This window comes from Sturnira hondurensis, unplaced genomic scaffold (assembly GCF_014824575.4).
Source record: "Sturnira hondurensis isolate 20B ecotype Veracruz unplaced genomic scaffold, ASM1482457v3 Scaffold0000780, whole genome shotgun sequence".
In the NCBI taxonomy this organism is placed as follows: Eukaryota; Metazoa; Chordata; class Mammalia; order Chiroptera; family Phyllostomidae; genus Sturnira; species Sturnira hondurensis.
In genome coordinates this window covers 8,063,327-8,084,344 of record NW_028073411.1, presented here as the reverse complement: position 1 = coordinate 8,084,344, position 21,018 = coordinate 8,063,327, and the positions used below count along the sequence as shown (strand labels likewise).

At 40.3% G+C, this 21,018-nt stretch overlaps 1 protein-coding gene across 10 annotated transcripts in view; it reads left to right on the top strand.

Annotated features, from left to right (window-relative positions):
- SLIT2 (slit guidance ligand 2) overlaps positions 1 to 21,018 on the top strand; it is a 322,800-nt gene that overhangs the window by 261,234 nt on the left and 40,548 nt on the right. For 5 of the 10 annotated variants that reach the window (XM_037045143.1, XM_037045076.1, XM_037045106.1 and 2 more), the window contains 7 exons: positions 397 to 468; positions 1,890 to 1,961; positions 4,633 to 4,796; positions 13,615 to 13,739; positions 13,868 to 13,965; positions 15,214 to 15,353; positions 18,851 to 18,877. In XM_037045143.1, the coding sequence (XP_036901038.1) occupies positions 397 to 468; positions 1,890 to 1,961; positions 4,633 to 4,796; positions 13,615 to 13,739; positions 13,868 to 13,965; positions 15,214 to 15,353; positions 18,851 to 18,877 (698 nt within the window). The remainder of the gene's footprint in view (positions 1 to 396; positions 469 to 1,889; positions 1,962 to 4,632; positions 4,797 to 13,614; positions 13,740 to 13,867; positions 13,966 to 15,213; positions 15,354 to 18,850; positions 18,878 to 21,018) is intronic. The other 5 variants (XM_037045153.1, XM_037045125.1, XM_037045134.1 and 2 more) reach the window with 1 other exon arrangement.

Genomic DNA, 21,018 nt, shown 5'->3' with positions numbered 1-21,018 from the left:
TGCTTGTTGGGAGAGGCAGATAATTCCTCAGTAAGCCAACAAATGCAGGGCATTGCAAAAAAATGTTGGGTTCTGTAAAAACACAGAAAGAATACTGTAGACTTACCGTGGAGTTAGGAGAGATCCGTAAGCAAGCATCCAGAGAGAGTGACTTCCAGGTGGGCGTAGTCCAGGCATCGGCACCCAGCTGCGGGAGGAAGTCCTGGGGACTGTGGTTAGGAAAAAATAGGTTGTATTAGTGACACAAGGGGAATATTTTTTAAAAATATGATGTGTCATTATTCTCAGTTTATCAGATGCTAAAATAAGCCTTTCATTAGCTGCTTTATTTTGAAAATGATATTTGGCCATTTGAGGATGCCTGGGTAAGACAAGTTGATTTACGTGTGCTTTCAGGATTCTCAGCTACAACCGTCTGAGATGTATTCCCCCTCGAACCTTCGATGGATTGAAGTCTCTTCGATTACTGTAAGCATCTTATGTTCAGCAAAATAACTCTTTTCTCAGGGGTTGAGTCTATTTAATGATTTAACTGCTTTGTGGATTCTTGGGTGTTTCAGATATATGCATTGGGATTTACTACAAACTTGGAAAATCATACTCACTGTATTATTATACAACTGCTTTGATTTGGACAATGTAATTTTCTCTTATATAATACTTGTTTTTGCTGTAGCTGTTTCTCTGATAATATATAATACTTAAATGTAAATTTTACGTAGAGTCAACTAATTTTTTTAACTGTAGGAAATTTAGTTTCTTTACTGACTGCATAATATATAAATTTTAACTTATGTGAAATAAATATGATTCTCAATCCCAGTACCCTCCCTAAGAACTTACTGTTACACAATTTGACATTCTTTTCTGGTCTTCCTATTTACACTTTTGGTTTGATGTGGTGAGAGAGGTGTGCCTCTGGCTATATACGTTTTAAAACCCATAGATAGAACTTGTTCCGCCACATCTTCACTCTCAGATGTTTTACTTCCAAATTTCCCGTACTCTGCACAGCACGCTAAAGAACACCCTACACGTTCACTCTGGTGCCCATGTGCTGGGATCGCAGCAATGATTTGGGGTCGGAAGTTACTGTCAAGTCCACTGGGAGAAAATACCAAAAATCACTGTCACCTTGTCCTGCTCGCAAGATTGTGTCACTTTACAAATTTACTTTTTCCACCAACTGTTGAATAGAGTTCCTGGTTTAAAGAACTCTTGCAAATATTGAATGTCATCTACCTTTTTATTTTTGTCATGTGATAAATGGAACTTTATTTTCCATTTCTACTTTAATTTGCAATTCCAATTACTAGAACACTTGAGTATATTTTATTTGTTTATTGAACATTGGTGCTGATGAATCTATGAGCCTGATCATATCATTTCCCAGTTTTTATTGGGTACTTTTTCTTTTCCTTATTAATGTGCATCTCTTTATTCATCAAGCATTTGGCTCCAAATTTACAGGTCTTTTCACAGAGGAATTACTCCTTATATCTTATATATGGTGCAAATATTTCCTATTCTGTCCCTTACATATAGTCTTTCATATTATGAATGTATTTCATGTAGTCAAAAATTTGTCACTCCTTTCCATTAAGATTTCTGAGTTTTATAGAGTACTTTCATTTGCTACATTTTAGTTTTATCTTTACACTTAACTCTTCAATCTAGAATTTAATCTATGCATATGATGTAAAGTAGGAACTAACTTTTTGCTCTCCGAAATAGATGTCTGGTCATACCAAGACTATTTGTTGATTAGACCATTTTGTCTGCACTGAGTTAGAATGCTTATTATAAACTGAAGTTACATACATGCATGGGGGATTTTTTCTGAACTCTCTGAATCCTAGGAAATTTAATTTTGCTTTTCTTGCTTTCAGTTCTTTACATGGAAATGACATTTCTGTTGTGCCTGAAGGTGCTTTCAATGATCTTTCTGCATTATCTCACCTGTGAGTACCTAGTTCATCGGGTGGGTTTAGGTGTAAAACTGTCCCTGAGGAGTGACTTGGGTCCCAGGTGCTGTGCTTCGCTTTTTATGGTCACATCTTCGCATGTGACTAGTTTCACTTTTAACAAAAATGTAAAGAGTTTCAATATAGATATGGTATACACCATAAGATAGCCTTAATTTATTATTTTTGCCCTTACTCCCCATTAGCTGAGTTCTCTTAGTTTACAAAGAAAAGTATTTCTTTTTGCAAACATGGCTTACCTAACTTCCTAGCTGATGCCTTTTCTCTTGATGTTCTCTGATTCTAAAATATTAGCTCTTCTTCAATCTCTTGAAATCCAGCTTTTCTGATTTATACCCCAACCTCTTTCATGAAGCCTATCCTGATTTGCTGAAACAGGATTCATTTATTTAGCAAATATTCAACACTGAGTATGGCACAGTGAGAAAATTAATTAGACACAATTCAAGACTTTATAGTGCGGTAGAGGGAAATAGCCAAATCCTCATGTTGAGTGATTTTTTTTTCCTTTGCATCTCCATATTTCTTGGAAGTACAATTGGATATAGTATAAATGGGGGTCCTAAAACCTACCTGGCTCAAATTCCATTATTCTGTTATTTTTAGTTGTCTGTTAAGACGTTGGCAAACCTGGAAGGAAGTCAGGGGAATAGTCCTAGAATCCAAAGCGTTCTTATATCAGGCTGCATCGGCATCTACCGGGAACAGTTCTCTGCTTCACTTTAAATTTCAATGTCAGCTGGTTCCCGGTCCCCAGAAGAGGTTTCCCACCCTGTTCACTCCTGGCTTTGCCCTTCTCTCCAAACCCCACCAAACCCCAGGAAGACAAGATGCGTAGAAATTGAGAAAGGGGGTGGGCAGAGGATAGGGTGCTGCTGCATGTGAATTTGCCCTGTGTGGGCTGTGTGGTCAGTGTAGGCCTTTGTGGGTCTGACGGTTTGGGGCCTCCCCTTAGTGTTCCTTCCATGAACCTATTAGGTCCTGGCAGGCAGGACCTTCATTGTTTTCATATTTGAGCCCCAACACCTACCTCAAATTCATGATTAGGGCCACTCCTTTGAAAAACTGCAGGGATGTCAGTTGCCTGAAACACAATGTTGATGAAAACTAGTACTTCAGGGTGTAAGACCGTAGCGCTGCCGGGCAGATGGGGCACCTTAGGGAGAGAAGTGACCATCTGTTTGCCTTGGGGCGGTGGACCAGAAGAGGCTGCAGAGGAAAGGTGTGGCTTGAGCTGAGCAGAACGTTCCTCGGCGTGACCACCCCCCACTAGGGAGGGCAGCTTGAATCTTCTCTGTCAGGATGGGTTCTAGTCAGCCATGTGTTTAATCTGTGCTTTTGTCTTTCACTCTCTAGATTGTGAAGGGCTCTGCTCTAGTCATTTTTCCTTCTGCATTCCCTGACCTAGGACTTAGAAAAGGCCATTAAACATGAGTGCAAATGACTCAAAAACATCATTTTGCTCATTTTTAATCTGGAAGAAGGGTTTGAATCTGACACATATTTGAGCAAAACATGTAGTCCAATTATTGGTGACAGTCGGGCTAAAATTATAATATAAACTATTATGGCTTAGAAGCATATTTTGATAGTTTTCTAATAAAAGAGTAAGATTAATATTGCTTAGACTGTAGACCTAAAATATGACACATTGGAAGTTAATTATCCGTCAGTTAGTCAGGTTTTAAGTGCCACTTTATGTTTCTCTTGTGCCCAAACTTGGCAGTTTTGCAAACCCATGGGTTAACTTCTTTGGCCTCAGTTTCTTCGTCTTTAAATGGGGTATTGACAATACGAGGGAGGCTACTTTGGACCAAGTGAGGGAATTCATGTAAATGAGTGGCTTAGCACAGTTCCTGCCCATGGGGGGATGCGTCCATGTTAGCTGTCATCGCGATTACTCTTCCTGCCACTGCCACCGCTGACGTGAGGAGGGACCAAAGCTCTAAATGAATCACGTCCTGAAGGAACATGCATCCAACTAAAGTCTAAATCAGCTCTAGTGGACTAGCTTTATGCATCTTTATTATTTCATGTGTATTCATATCTTTGTGCCTTTGTACTTGCCAGATTTTTACCCCGAAACACCCTTTCCAGTATTTCCCACCTACTTGACCCTCTAAATGCCTAGTCAGTTTTAGGCACCACTCCCTGCCCTGCCACAGGAGGACTCATCCTTTGTTCAGAGGCATCTTGTGCATAAACATTTCTACTGGAGCGCTTCTAAATGACACTTAGGGCACTGATGAGTGTCTGTTGCAGAAGTAGATCTTTGGAGTTAACGTGGTTTTCATATTTGGGTCCCTGCAACCTAGCTAGTAATTGGGTTCTCATTCAATATATGGCAAACGGAGGATGTATTGATCTGCACCCAGTATAAGCCTGTCTCTGCAAATACCAGGGACCTGTCTAAACTTCAGGTGACTAAACACTGGCGACAACTCACTAAATCTCCGTTGAACACAATTCAGGAAGATGGGTTATCCCAATGCCACCATTTCCTTCTAAGTTGTTTTGGTCCACAAACCTATAGGGATTTTCTGCTAAGCATCACTTTATGTTACCCTAGAAAATAATACATCCACACTGTGCGTGCGCATGTGTGTGCGTGTGTGTGCGCGCGCGCGTGTGTACTTCTGTTTTCCAGAGCAATCGGAGCCAACCCCCTTTACTGCGACTGCAACATGCAGTGGTTGTCTGACTGGGTCAAGTCTGAGTACAAAGAACCAGGCATCGCTCGCTGTGCTGGTCCCGGAGAAATGGCCGATAAACTGTTACTCACAACTCCCTCCAAAAAATTTACGTGTCAAGGTATGGTTTTTAATCATTTGCATTTCTCTAAATAAGCATCCACCTTATGAGTTTCAAAAAAAAAGAAAAGAATACCATCTGCCATTAGATTTTAAAAGTATAGCTGCAAAGTCCCAGTAACAAGTTACTCTTTCCACCCATGCTTGGACAAGACAGAGCAGCTACCTGCGGTGCCCAAGTCAAGAATTACACTTTTCAAATAAATTGCAGAAATAGCTCACTGGAAATTACTAAGTTTTCTCAAAAATGTATGAAGAAATGAAGAGTACACAGCTTCTGGAAATTCCTCTCATAGCCTCTAACAAGTAAAATATTTTGCTTTTGCTTTGTTTGAACATGTGCCCGGCTCCTAGGGCTGCCAGGGCCCTGTGGCTTCCTGACACCAGGTAAGGAGATGAGCCTGCCCGAGTGTCAGGCCGGACCTCCCCGCTGCCCCCTTGTGCTGCCCTCTTCCTGGGACAATGTGGATTTTCTTCCTTCTCTGTGTCCCCTCCTTCTCCCCTGCTTGATGTATTTGTGAATTCAAAATAGCATCTTAGTAAGACATTTTTGTCTTTATTATAAGAATAATATGCCAACCACACCATCGCGGTTCGATTCCCAGTCAGGGCACATGCCTGGGTTGCAGGCCAGTTCCCAGCAGGGGACTCGCGAGAGGCAACCATACATTGATATTTCTCTCCTTCTCTCTTTCCCTTCCCCTCTAAAGACAAATAAATAAAATGTTTTTTTTAAAGAAGAATATATGTCCAACATAGAAAAATCTAAAGTAAAAATGTAAACAAGAAGGAACATTTTATTTCTATAAAAACTAAAGTGAACCATTAATCCCAGTACTTAGAAGTAGCCACTGTTGAATTTGTTTTTGTATATTTTTCCATGTTTACTCGTCAAAAGTATGGATTTAGATTTTTACCAAAAATGGAAGGTTATTATTCTTAACTTGTAGATGTCCAAGAGGGCCACCCATAGCTACTAAATGGAGGACATTCTTGAAACTTCCACATGTATAATCAGCCCGTGTTTATTCAACGTGTCTTATGTGTAAAACTAAATCCTAGGTCTCGCGGAGCACACAGAAGTTTACACTTTGCTGTTGCTTTGCCAGGCTCACAAACCTGGCTGAGCAGAGAAGCCCCCAGCCTTTGCACACCCAGGCAGGAACACATGTCTGAGTGGGTGACACTGTGCAGTGGGTCACAGCACAAGCGCTGAAGCCCAGCCTGACCCATCCTGGGCTGGGGACCCGGTTCTCTGTTCAGTAGTTACGGAGCTTTCCTAGTTTAGCTGTGCTGTGCCTCCACTTTCTCATTTGTGGACAGAGACAATGATACTACACACCCAAACGAGTTTAGGATTAGATGGAATCGTTGTAAAAAGCCAAATGTATATGAACCAAGGATAGAATGGTAGTTGCCAGGGGCTGGGGGAAAGGGCTGGGCAGCTGACAGTCAAAGTGTTCAAACTTTCAGTTATAAGAAGTTATGAGGATGGAATGTTCTGTACGGTGACAGCAGTTAATGATACAATATTGTATACTTGAAAGTCGCTGAATAGATCTTAAGCATTGTCACCACACAGAAAAATGTTAACTAGGTGAGGTGTCAGATGCATTAATTGCTGTAATTCCACCTCATGTATGTATTTAATCATTACATTGCACACATTAAATATATACCAGGATATTTGCCATTTATTATTTTTAGGATATCTTTTTTTAATGATTTGATTTATTTATTTTTAGAGAGGGGAAGGGAGGGAGAAAGAGAGGAAGAAAAACATCAGTGTGCAGTTGCCTCTCAAGCACCTCCTACTGGGGACTTCGCCCGCAACCCAGTCATGTGTGCCGACTGGGAATCGAACTGGTGACCCTCTGGTTTGCAGTCTCAATCCACTGAGCCACACCAGCCAGGGCCATTTATTCTTCAATAAATTTGGAAAAATATATTTTATGTGATAACTGTAAAACATGTTACCATATACACAGGAAGCACCAATATAGGTTAACTGCTGATTTTATTATTATAACACTTCAAAAGACCAACAAAAAATGATGATGGACTGTCCATAATTTATTGATTAAAGAAGGAATTTTCAAAAACTATATTCCCTCCAAATATTTTTAACTTGGCATCTGATGCTTTTTTCCATAGCTATAAATGATTGCAAAATATGTCATTTGCAGTGCACTGCAAAATTTGACATTTTAGAACAAAGCTCTTCCATTATTCTTTTCAATGTATTTGGTGGAACCTAAATATAACAGCTAATTTTAAAAGACAAAAACAAGATCCTTCTTTTTTGCCTTGAACTTCTGTTTTTCTCCTTGAATTGCTATTTCCAGTACCTTGGAGAATTGTACCATTCTTTGTTACAAAAACATTTATAAAAATTAAGTTTTTAACTTCCTGCCACCAAAAATCTGTGAGTTTTTAAACTTTCCTTTTAACCAAACTATTTCCACTAATACTTGAGTCATTGACTGGGACACCCTTGATTGGGATAACATAATTATTCACCCATGTTTTAATACTGTTATTGAAAATTGAAAGTAGACTTTTATTGAAAATACCTCTCTGGGATTATGTACATAGATGGCACGGCACGAGCCTTTGCAAGTAATCAGTATTTCACCTTGTTTGTGACTGTAATGGTTTCCTTGGGCTGGTGGCCCGTGGTGAGTCTCTGGGCAGAGAGGACCACAGTGCTTTGTAATGTGGGGGTGATTGTCATTGGGAAGGAGAAACTGCCACGCACACTTATTCTCAGGAATGTTATTGGGCAGAACAGTTTTAGATAGTTTGTATGGGGAAAGTTGAGAACCCTCAAATCGGTTCCGTGACACCCTTCCTGTGCTCTATACATGCACTCTATTTTTTAAATGCTAATGATTATCCGTAGTTCTTAGAGTTTGAAGTTTCTTGGAGATGTTTTTTGAAATGATGGTAACAGTTTGAAAAAGCTACATATTTATGTTCTATTCTTAGAGCATCCTGGTCCCCATTAGCTTATTCAGTGGTCTCAGAATTCAAACACATGCATGTATGAGGGGGGACCCAAAAATCCTGCAATGTTTTAATCAAAATTTTTGTATTTATTGTTGCACATTAAAACTTCAGTCCCCTTCAAAGTACATTTGATGCAATGCACCTATCAGACGATTTTTTCAACTGCACAAAACAATTTTTTGAACTTGTCAATTTTGTTCTCTTTGAGTGCTCTTGCAGATCTTTGTTTCATATCAGCAAAACGTTTCCCTTTGAGGACCTTTTTCATCCGGGGAAAACACGTATAGGATTTTACTGCAGATTTATGGGGTTTAACCCCCTCTCATCTCATGACCATCTCTACCCCAGCAGTGAAGCTTAGAGACGTGTCAGCAACTCCCACCTTGATGGTTTCAGTGGCATCTTTTAGTTACCTGCACTGGCTCTCTCCTTGCCCTGCACAGTGGCAGCCACTGCTCCTCCTGGCACATTCACTTGGCCTTTCTCCATTCCCCGGCTGACACCTCTTACCCATTCTCTAATACTGACATGCATGGGCTTCTCCCCTTAGCCCTATTGGATTAGTTGACTTCAACCTCATGGCCTCAGATATCTAGCCATGACTTTTCTTGTGAACTTCAGATTCATACTCTCAGTCACTCAAGAAATTCCTCCCGCTGGATGTCTTGTAGGCACTTAAAACATATTCCAAAACATACATTCGTATTACCCACATCCTCTTACCATTATGTCCTATAGTTGATACCAATATGTCTTACTGCTGACCTCTAATTTTTTCCTAGAAACTCAAGCATTTCACTCGGCTTTGAACCCCCAAAACTTAATCTTGTGCCTTGCAAACACAATAGTCCCTCAATAAATATTTAATAATTGAATGACAATGATGGAGTGTTAAAATATGTTATTGATATCCATGGTTAATAAATGCAATAATGTAAGTGCACGTTGGGTGTAGAATCTTTGGTTTTAAGTGAAAACCTCCTCTTAATTAATTATGGCCAACCTCAAACATCCCCTACGATTTTTCTGAGTTGCCTTTGACAAACTTCAGACTCCTTACAAGGTCAATGCTAGAGGATTTTGGTATTTGACTCATGTTTCCAAGGGATGCCAAAAGGAAGGCAGGCTCTGGGATATAGTTAGGAATTTGTAGGCAGCGTTTCGTCATAAATCAAAGTGAGATACAATTCTCAGTGGGTGGCGATACTGGTGTCAGGTGCGTAGCTAGTGATTTGAGTCAAGTAAGCAAGTCTGCCTCCAAGCTTTAATGGATTTGAGGTCCAGCAGTTCTTCCATTAAAGATTAAAGTAACTGACAGAGACAAATTGTTAACCAAACTTTCTTCTCATTTTCCCTTTGAATTACTAAGTTAAACACACCTCCGATCCAGATAGCTGATGTTAGAAGGCTGTCTTAAATCAAGACTAAAACTTCAGTCTGTTTAGCCTACACAGGCCTCTTTTACTTAAGCGACATTAGTGAAAACGTGTGTCCCTGGAACTAGACTGCTTTTCCCCTCTGCCACACACATCTCAGGAGGGCTGTTGTTTTGAAAACACTCTAACAAGTCTCGGAACCAGTTACTTTGGGAAGGAAGAAAGACTGAAGACCAGCAAAGGTGCATCAAACCAAGCTAAAGTTTCTTCATTAAACAGAACACAAGAAAAAGAGAGACCCTCTGCTTTCCACTGCTGTGGTGTTGTTTCTGGTAGTGGTCCAGACCAGGTTTACAAGTCCAAGTTGCGGTCTTAAAAATACAAAATCATTAACCGTGTGTTGTTGCCCGATGGGTAATTCTCTCTCTGCACCCACTTCCATTCCCACATGGTCATGACGATAATGGCCCCTACAGTTTTCCCAAAGTTGAGCAGCTCCTGGCATGGACAGAAGGCTAAATCACAAGCTCTAATGGGCCTATGTCTGTGTTAAATTTGGGCAAACAAGCAGAGGTAGAACAGAGGAAAAACAGTGTTTCTCCTTTTTGGTAAACCACACGTGTTTTTTCCCATCACCCTTCTTTAGAAGTCTAGGAAAAGTGTCAGAACTTGCTGTGGCTCTGTGCTAGCTCTCACTGTTTTCTGTGTTCAAGCATTCATTAGCATCTCATTTAATGCTGAAAACAAGACCTTGAGATGGCTGCCATTATTCTCCTAATGCCACACACCTAAGTGACAAATCTAGGTTACTAATTTGGGTTGATGGTCCTCCATTATCATGCATTATGCTAAAAGACTTTCCTAATTCCTGTCCCTAGACATTTTTTTTCACTGGGGACTAGTCAAGTTTGCACAATTTGGCAAGTGTTGGCTTGCTTGTAGAGAGCTGTGCGAACTCTTCCCCATTTTATTTTTACTTTTTTAGCACCTCCCTTTAACTCTGATACCATCTCCTTATTATAGAAACGGATTTAAGATATCATTCCTTTTGAATATGAACTTCACAGGAGAGGATCTCAGAGAAAATGTCCTGGGTGGAAAATGAATTATAAGTTGAAGACCAACAGAAGATAGGAGATAGTCTTAGAAGAGGAGCGAATTATGGGTGGGAAGATGAGTGAGAGGAGGCACTCAGATGGAAGGGATAGTTGGCCCTTGAACAACATGAGTGTAAACTGTGGGTCTACTTGTATATGAATCTTTTCCAACAAATGCCTCGTGCTGTTTTCTGTCTGCAGCTGGGAGCCTGAGGTTGCAGAGGGCAGACTAGGGGCAGTGACCTGCCCGCTTTATGTAGGGGGACTTCAGTATCTGCACATTTTGGCATTCACTGCAGGCCCTGGAAGCAATCCCCCACAGTTACGAAGAGGCAGTTTTAAGTTGTGGGAGAATCAAAATCATCTGCAGATTTTCAGCTGTTTGGGGGTCAGTGCCCCTAACCTCTGAGTTGTTCAGGGGTCAACTGTAGTTCCAATGGATTAGAATATAAAACAATAAAAAAGATTTAGGTAAACCGTGTAGGTGTATAAATCACATTATAAGAAGGAGGTTTAGTTAGATGGATTTACAATCAAAATAAATCAGGAAAGGGAATTAAGGTGTTTGGACGTATCAGAGGATGCTGCTATTTGGAATTTATGTAACTTACAAACATCTTTTGAATTACCCTTTTCTTAAACTTAAGTACTAGGAATAAAAAATTATCACGGAAGCAATGATTTTCAAAGAAGGATTTTTCAAAAGGAGAGGCAAATAGGATGATAAGCATTGTAATCAGCTTTACCAACCTGAAGGAGTTTGAACTCAATATTTTGTTATATTCCCCAATCTTGATATCACCCAAAGGATTCGTGGATTCGTGGGTTTAAGAAATTGTCAGAAGAGGCATGTGTACATAGTAAACCTGATTATTTTGATTCCTTTCGCTACACTGAATGTATTCAAGAGAACAGCAGTCTCCCTTTGTATTCTAATAAGAATGTCCAGCTAGAAAATAATTGAGCAGGTTTAGTTACATTGGAACCAAAGAAGAGAAATTAGATAGTGCTTATTAATCAGATATGGTTCAGTGCATATTTATTAAATAAATCTTGACTGTTTGTTAAATTGGACAGGCACTATTTCAGCCTGCCAATTTTGTTACCTGCATATTCTATTAAATTGTTCAAAATGTGTCCATGAATCCAGGGATTTTTTCTAAAACAATCTCTAGCTTCTCATTTAAATAATCAAACATAATTTTTGAAAACTGTCACATTCCATAGAATAAACTTAGAAACTGTCAACCCTGAACTCCCCCATCCAAACCAGTCTTACAAGGTTGAGAGCACAGAAACAGACAAAAAGACAATTTTTGTCAAGGTCTTGGACAGTGGCCAGGCGAATGTGTCCAGCCCTTGCAGTTGCTGACATGCTGTTTTGCTGGTGTGCATTCTTAGCTGCTTTAGCTTACGGCTTTGTTCAAAATTAGATTTTTTTTTCTAGCCTAGCTAAAGGATCCATTACCAGTTAGGTATTTTCTTTTTTATTGCTGATTCTGAGTGTGATAACTTCAGCAAATACAAAGCCACTTATTGTGGACTATTACAATAATTTAACTTGCAGCTTGAACCTAACTGCCACCATTCATTTCTGCAATATTCTTAATAGCTAAATCATTGTCTTTAATTGATCAATAAGTTGGGAGGGGTGAGCGATTGAATTTCTATGAGGATCACTTCAGTGTTAATCCCAGGAATTTTTTAGCTGTAATTTGATATAGAGGCTGCATCAGTTGTTTTGATTACCAAGAAAAACTGAAGGGGACATTGGCAAGGCCTCCCTTAGTGACTGGGGGTCACGAGGTGCAAACACTACACCTTCTTATTAGCACGATCATCCCCAGAACTGCCGTCTATTTCAAGTGGTGAAAAAGCAGGCAGAATCTCTGTAGTTCAGTGTTTTCATTAGCAGAAAAACTGAATCGTACAGAGAACTATCCTGCTTTCGATTTTACCCCCAAACCATTATACGTGGAATGGGCTGGCACTTCCGAGGGGGTGGGATGCTGAGCTCTGCAGTTTTCATAGCCACCCTTTCTTCCTCACATGAGTTTTTATCAATAGCCTAAAATCTCACAGGCATAAAGTCTGACCAGTAGAGAAATGAAAAGGAGTTTATGTGAGCAGAAGTCACACAACTGCTGGGGTAGAGGTCCCTCAGAAGAGTCCACTGGTCACCGGAAGGTGCGGGGACATGCTATGCAATTGACTCAGTCACTTTGCCAGAAAAGATGAGTGATTGAACATGCAGCTGGAAAGATTGTTGCTGTTTCAATGAGGATAAAGTATTTCAGAGAGACTGGCGAAAGCAGAACCAAAATTAAAATATTTGGATTTTATACATAAAGATGACACCTTGACAGAGTGTCCTCATCTAACAGCTGCCCAAAGGCCGTCCAGTGAGCTCTCACCAACAGTGCAAAAAGCCGTGTCGGCGGCACGGGAGTTTTTGGAGGACGGAACAAGTGCTACACTAGCCATTTGCAGATTAAATATGTGGGAGCAAAGGAAAATGTCTGCAATGGAATCGGCCTTTAATCCAAACCTATTATAAATGTTGGTTTTCCAAAGTATATTTTCCAAAAAGTGGGATTACAGGGGGAGATCATTTTGATGGGAAATCCTTCTAGGAGAGGAAAATAAAGAAATGTCCCCTATTGTGTGCCTGTGCTGATGTGCCGACACTGAACCAACGGGTGTCAGGGAGGATACAACAGATTCCGTGTGTGGTTCATTTCCCTGTGCATAAAAGTGGTGGTGTGTTGTGTCTCCTGTACGACATAACACTACTGAACTAACGTTGTCAGGGCAGGTGCATCCTATTTTTTATTTAATTGATGAACTTATGTTTTAACAAATGTTTCTACTTACTCGCCAAATTCACCCGCCATGGCCCTGCGTGCATGCACACACAGACACATGCATGCACACACTCACACAGTCCGCTCTGGGATAGTTGACATGCACATCCATGAAAGCTGGCTGAGTTTAAGGTTCAGTCAGTCCCTTGGAACTCAGCCACAGAAGCTGGTCCTCCATGAGGGGACTGAGCCTCTGACATGGGCATCATTGGCCTCAGAGACTAACCTCTTAAATCAAAACCCAGAGTCCCGCTGTGATGTCAGGGAGTCTTCCCACCCCTCTCAGTGAGAAGTCTGTGGCATTCTTGAACATAATATGATAGTCCCGATTTCTGGTTTTGTCACAGAAGAGACTTACATGCAGATAAGTGACCAATGACTTTTATACAAAATTTACTGTGACATTAAGGCATTGAAATAATTTTAAATCAATTAAAATTGCACCAGTTTCTCATATTTTTAATTAATTTTAGGTCCAGTGGATGTGACAATTTTAGCTAAATGTAACCCCTGCTTGTCAAATCCATGTAAAAATGATGGCACCTGTAACAATGATCCAGTTGACTTTTATCGCTGCACCTGTCCGTATGGGTTCAAGGTAAGCGGAAGCCATGATAGGAGCCGTGACCCGAGAACATGCTTTCTCTGGTGGGTCTGCCTTAGTTTATTTTGCTAACAACTGATACTCGATTTACACTCAATTCTCCTTGGCCGTTCCTTCTCCAGGGGCAGGACTGCGATGTCCCGATCCATGCATGCATCAGTAACCCATGCAAACACGGAGGGACCTGCCACTTAAAAGAAGGAGAGAAAGACGGATTCTGGTAGGTCATTCATTAGTCTGTGACCTGTGTTGGGAGGATTGGAGCAAGAAGCAACTGGGCATCTTCTTTTCCAGATCAAGGAAGATTATTTTGAAAAGAATGCCAGAAATCTATTGATAAGGATAATATATATGCGTTCCTCTCTGAGATACTGCAATATAAAAGCAGATGGAGATCTTACGGTATTTTCAGCGCAGGAATCTACAACATCAAGAAATTTGCACATGCGCACATTATGATTAATCAAGTTAGATTACTACAAGACAAGATGGTGGCTCTATTATGCTAATTAATAGCTAGTCTCCCACTGCAAGTCATATATTTATATATATTCATCTGTTATCATGTGTATTGCTTAAAAGACAGTGTGTAGGTTCCACTGAAACAGAAAATTAATGATACCTTTCCAAGCCCCAATATAAGTAGAAAACCATGCTGTGAACATTTTTAATCTGGAGTTATTTAATCATACAGTACAATTACTTCAGATGTACTTCATGAATTATGAAATAGAGTCCTTATAATGACACTAATAATTTCACATGTGAATGCTAGTGTACTACCACAGCTTATTAGAAATATCACTTTTGATAATAAATGGGCTTTATTTCTGCATTCTGTTATGAAATTATCTCTTTTACATCCAGGCTTTTCAAAGATTATTCTGATGCCTATCGAGATGAAATGTATGATGTTTTACGCCAGCGAAAAAATTGCATTTGTTGAGATGTAAAGAGAACATTCACATTTTATAATTGCAAGGAAGAAAAAGTTTTGTTTTCAATTTTTTTGTTTGTTTTGAGACATCAAGAGCATCACACATAAGGAAGCGGGTGTTGTTGTTTTTTTTTTTCAATCAGAACCAATTCCTCCTCACTCATGAACAAAGAAGCATGGATTGTTCGAGCACCACTTTAGACTTCCATGAACTTGCTTGGGTTTCAGATCCGCCAGTGTGTTGGATTTACTGACTCACAGGCCGTGGGGCCGCTTGCCGTCTTGCAGCCAGAATTGATTGCTTTTCCAAACTGTTTCTGACTCAGAGGATATTACCTTAAATTGATGCTTACAACATGTCATTTAAAAGCATTTTAAAAATCAGTTTCTTGTAGTTAAAAGTACTGTAATGCATGAGTGTATGTAGGGTTATTTTTCCCAATATTTAGACCATATGGTTTGAAAATGCAAGGGGGTGTTTTTATTTGTTTTGTTTTGATTTTTTTACTTTCTTCCCCCTTCGGTGGGCAGGTGTATTTGTGCTGATGGATTTGAAGGAGAACACTGTGAAATCAATGTTGATGACTGTGAAGATAATGACTGTGAAAATAATTCTACGTGTGTCGATGGGATTAATAACTACACATGCCTTTGCCCACCTGAGTACACAGGTAGGAAGAATTGGAGATGGTTGGCTGTCAGTGTGTGTATCTGAACACAGCATGGGCACTCTGCTGCGTGTGTTTAGTAAACCACTGTATTGTTTAATAACTGGTAGGTGTTTGAGAAATTAGATGTAATGTAAATAATAGATGTAGTTAAAGGTGTTTTCAGCCAAGCCAATGAAAGACATGCCGAGCTCAGTTTCCTATCATGCCATGCTACCCAGCAAAAAAGGAATTATCACACTGAAGCTATTAGCCTCACAACTGAATGACATTGCTATGCAAAGCATTTTTCCCGTGCAAAGCAACCCACCCAAATATATGTGAAAGAAGGCACTTCTCTACCTAGTCAAAACATAATTAAGCATTTCAGATTGTATCCATTCTTGTTCTTCACTAACGAGTTTTCTTCCCTTTAGTAACTCATATTCTTTAAAATAAGATACTAAGCACTTTGAATAATGTTCTGAGAACATCACCTTTTTTCTGACATTCTCTTTCTTGGGATAATAAATCTCCTAAGACTATTCAACCTTATTAACTTCTTCCCTGGATAAATCAAGTTGCTATAAAGTCAACATCAAGTCTATAACCTGGCTATGATATAAGAATATCTATTTTGATTTATTTTTGTGTCTATGAATAAGAAACTTCACATTTACAATCTTGTTTTCTTACTAAACCACTTAGTTTTAATACATGATAGAGAAAAAGAGAATGTCACACATTTTATTGTAAGAAAAAGTGGAGAAGTAGTTTCTGTCACTCTACTTGAAGTTACCGTTCTCATTTTGCTGGGTATTTTTCATTACCTGCATTTGTTTTCATATAATTTAATATATAGTTAAGAGTATCCGAGGGTGAAATAACTATGTAGGTGCCAAAGGCCACCATCTCTAAACATGAAAGATGAAAGTACAGCTGTCTGATTCATTGTCTCAGGGATTTGTTGGGTAACCATAGAAATTTAAGCTTTTATGGGATACCCAAACTTGGCATCCCAATAAGTACCTTTCTTTATGGTAAAATGATAGACAGAATAACGGGGTTTTGTTTCGACACCCCCATCTGCACAAGTGCTCTGAAGCTGCCTTTCCATAGTAGGAATTTTTTATGCCAGGGAAGCACCTGATATCATATAAAGTAATATACTAAGAGTCCAGTAGAAATATGAGTATGTTGTTTTTATCAATTTCTCTATTATGTATGTGTAGCCCTTGGGCTCCTCATGGGCCGAATCTGAGCATTCTCTGCTATTTTGTGTTAATGAGGGACGGCAAGTCTGTTCAGCAAGCACAAATTCTGGAGCACTAGGAACTCCCCCAGGAATTGAGTTTTATTGGATGAGCTCATTTAGATCTGTATGAGAAGCCCAGTGTCTGCACTAAACCCTGTTACCTAGATTTACCTCGGTAGAACAGTTCTCTTTTCCCACCATTGCTCTAATCACTATATTAGGGACTTAATTCACTTAGCCTTTGGGGTCTCTTTGAAACAATATGTTCTGACGAGGACAAAATGGACCAAGGCATGTCAAGCATACCTTGCCTAGCCGATGAGATCCAGGGCACAGCAACCAGGAATTGGTCTATACCCTCTTCGTGTTGACCACTACAGAGAGTGGAAGACTCTTCTGAGTTGGTTTGGACGGTGCTCCTGCCTTGGCTTCAGACTTGCTGTACCTTATTCCTTATCCATTTCTTTGGAGTCTTTGTCTTAGCTTCTCGGTTTTCATGTCCCAAGCTCCCTTCTTATACCCAGTCCTCTTGACATGTTTTCTCCCACAAAAAGTTTCCCATCAGTGCAGCCTCCTCTGAGAAGTATTACAAAGCCTCATCTCTCTGTGCCAGACCTCTTTCTCTGAAACATCGGAAAAACTCAACACTTAGCAAAACCACTTTTGAGCCAAAATGTGACATCTACAGAAGCTGTCATGCGGGAGCCTGCCAAGACTATCTGTCAAGAGCCATTTGGTCCTCAAAAGGGACGGAGACTCCTTTAGTCTTCTTAAGCAGAGCTATTGCAAATATCAGTTTGCCTTGATTTTGGCAAAGTATAAACAGAAATACTGAGCTCCACAGAAACTTAAGAGCATGGAGATATTACCACTCTAACTGTGTGCTGAGTCCTGTGGGCGATGAAGAGTTTGACGATTTGGCATTAGAGCAAATATCTAAATGAGGCCCTTTTGTAACTCATCTATTAACTGTAGTATTTGTGTCCATATGTGAAGTGAGCTCATTTACAAAATATCAAACAACCATCTGCTGATTTGGAAATCAGAGGCACCTAGTGGCCTTTAATTATAGGAAAATATAAATTGGGCTCTAGAGTTTTATATCCTCCTTCATCCAAGTCTGCAGTGAGGGAGGAATTTTCTTATAATGTGGCTGTATTCTTTGAGATTTACTACATTTGGAGTCCGATTAATGAGCGTGAGATCCGGGGACAGAAACCCCGTATTGCTCAGGGAATATAATAATGTTGTCATTGTTTAAACATCATTCAAGTCACAAGTTACTTTCTGTTTGAAGATTTTTACTCCATACCCCAAAGGCATAAATGAAAATTTGAACCCCTTAGTTGGAACAAATAAAACTTCACGGAAAAAGCTTGTAAAATATTATGGGGAAAGTTTTACATTTGGCATCCATGGCAAGAGTCAGAATGGACACACTGTTGTTCATGGAGAAAATTCAGAGATCTGAAAGCAGTCAGATGGAGAAGTCCTCGTGTGATGAGCAGGCTATAAAACACAACTACAAATATTCCAAATAGAAGGACCCGCCACTGGAAAATTTACTAAATTTATTTAAGCGCTGGGGCCAGCACATCACAGGAAATTGTTATGAACGTGACAAGCACGGCACCCCTGCCATGTTGAAAACCTGACGCCTTTTCTTAAAGTCTGGTGTGAATTTAGGTGTTAAATTGAAAAATGTGTTTTCGCGTGTTTCCTAAGAGTCAGAACCCTGGATCTACTTGGTCAGACTATGTTTTTTAAAGAACCCTATTCGCATGGGACCACATACAAAGATGATGCACAATCGATCACAGTGTAACCCCTGGTGTCACTTAATGGGAGGACAGAAATTCAGTGAATGGAAGTTTCCGAACCAGCTGGGGCACATGAAGAGGTGGAATATATGTTGTGGAAAATACTCAGAACTCTTCGTTTCTATTTCGTACCATTATCCCTTTGTTTTCCCAAGTCTCTAATGCCCACCCACAAACCATTAAGTGCACATGTTAAAAAATAAGGCTGGTTGTCAAGTCGCCTGGTTTAGATGCAGATCTCTGGCTCCCTGTGACGGCCTTTGCCTGTTGCCTCATTTCCTCCGTGTCTGTGCGCTTGGCCGGCCGTAGGTAAGAAATGGAAGCCTTGCTTCACTTTGCCTTCTCACCCTTGGCCTCTCTGTTGTTAAATGCATTAGCTTCCTGTGCTCTGCTGTTGTATCGCAATGTAAAAAGTCTTTTGTCTCTTCTGTCTTTGTCGCTGCCAGCTGCTAATCTGAATGAGGTGGAAAAAGGTTAGTTGCCTTTTAAGTCTATTATGATTTTCGTTTCTGTTTCCCTCGTTCTTTTAAAGATTGCATTACGTTGGAATGTTGACATGGTAAAAAGAATGTTGACAAGATCTGAAATCAATGTGTCCAATCAGCCAGGCAGATCCTGGATAGATGAGTAGCTATGCCACGCACTGTAAGACTAGCATCTGACATGCGCTTTCCCAGTTTCTAGAAGGCTGTGTGAAAGAGACCTCCTGAGTAGGGAGAAGGGTCGCGAAAAAGGAAGACTAACAGTTTCTGCTTTCTACTTTTCTGGGTTCTTTTACTTTTTAAAAAGCAGTGTATATTTTCTTGATTATGCTTTTACTTTTTTAAAGATATGGACGTGAACTATTTATACAATGAAAAATACATGTCACTTATAGTACAGCAGCTAGGGTTTAGATAGAAAAATGTTTTCAGTAGTGGGAATTTTTCAATAACATTAAACGAATATCTTTAGTAGTTTGGAACAGGAGAAATATTAAGAGGTGTCTACATTTATCAAAACATTTTATACAGTAAATATTATAAAGCCCGAGGGGTTGGCTTATAAAATGGCATTGTCAAATTCATATTATATTATATCGTGAATACTAGGCAGTATTTTTAAAGCATAAAAAAGAACTGTATTTAATCATGGACATCAACAGGGTCCACGCAGCTCCCCAAATATATCAGGGGCCAGGAAAGGAACGGACGGAGCTAGTAGGCGTGTTCAGGGAATCACTATGGAACCTTTGTGAAATGTTGTCTTGAAGATTCAGAATTAGTATGAATAACACTGGACTTTCGCTCATTCCATTGACCAAAGGCCTTCAAGTGCCAGGCAGGTGCAGGCACAGCACCGGATAAGGGGCCCGGTAGGTGCTTGTGTGGGCGGTTGCAGTTGTGCCGGAAGCCCTGGTAGTAAGAATGCAGAGTTCATGTGGGGACATTACACGGCAGCTCGCCCTGTCCCCCTTTGCTGAGGACTCGTTTCTTCCTGTGGCATTGTTTGGGTGATTTACTGTGTTGGGTCACTTTCTCTTACCACGTGCAGCATTACAGTTGAAAAAATGGTTTCATACTTTAAAGATGTAAAAATACAGCCTGGTCAGTTCTCTGTGGATTAATGCACCCAACACCATTCTTAGTCAAATGTCATCTCTCCTTTTTACAAGTACCAAAGCAATTGGTGGTCGGAGGCAGAGGTGTCCGAGGTCTGATTGTATCTCAGAAACACAACAGCAATTATTCTGTCACAGGGATATGCCCTTAAACAGCTCTATACACCCTCAGGGGCCAGCCTGGCAGTGTGATAGTGTTTTAAATCACCACGTGGTTTCATGTGTTGACTGAATTTCCTGCTCATGTTATAAAAGATGTCTTTTATTTCCGAGCGTCCACTGCTGACCGAATTTGCTTTTAAAAGCAGCCAAACCATTCTCTGTTTTTAAATCCAAATCTTAACTAGAAATGAAATTCCAATTTCTTTATAACATCGAGGGTGATTTTTTCACATAAAAAGAGGTTCTGTAACTAGCTGGCGTATGGTTAATTTTTAAAATCCCCGTAGATAGGAACAATAAGGATTTGAGCACTAACCTGTATAAAACAGTGAGAAAGCACTCGCCCAGGGATTCACACCCTGTAAAAAGGGGTCCGGATGTGAGCCTCAGTCCAGCTGACCCCAAGGCATGCAGGCTAACTAGGGGGCTTGCGCTGGAACCGGTCCCCCCTTACCGGCTGTCCTCCAGCCCCAGAATGCTCGTACATCCCACGGTGGCTCCAACGAACCCATGATGCCGAACAAGTCCTTCTGCTGTGTCTTCAGCTTGCCGCACAGAATGGCCCCTTCAGTGCGTTGGGAACAAGTACGGGTAGCCGCAAAATTCAGGTATAGGCAAGCAATCTGTTTTACCTGCACGTGAGAAAAGCAAGAAAGTGTCTACTCAGTGCCCGTATAATTAATTAATTAATGTCCCTGATGACCAGGCTACTTTCCCTCACTGAGGGCAGGTGGATACTGATGAATTTGTATCGCTAATGGGGAAAGCTCAGGTGTCTCCGCCTCATATTTATCGACTCTGGGACCCCTCCCAGTCTCGTTTATTTTTGTTTTTCCTGTGACACAGGGATAA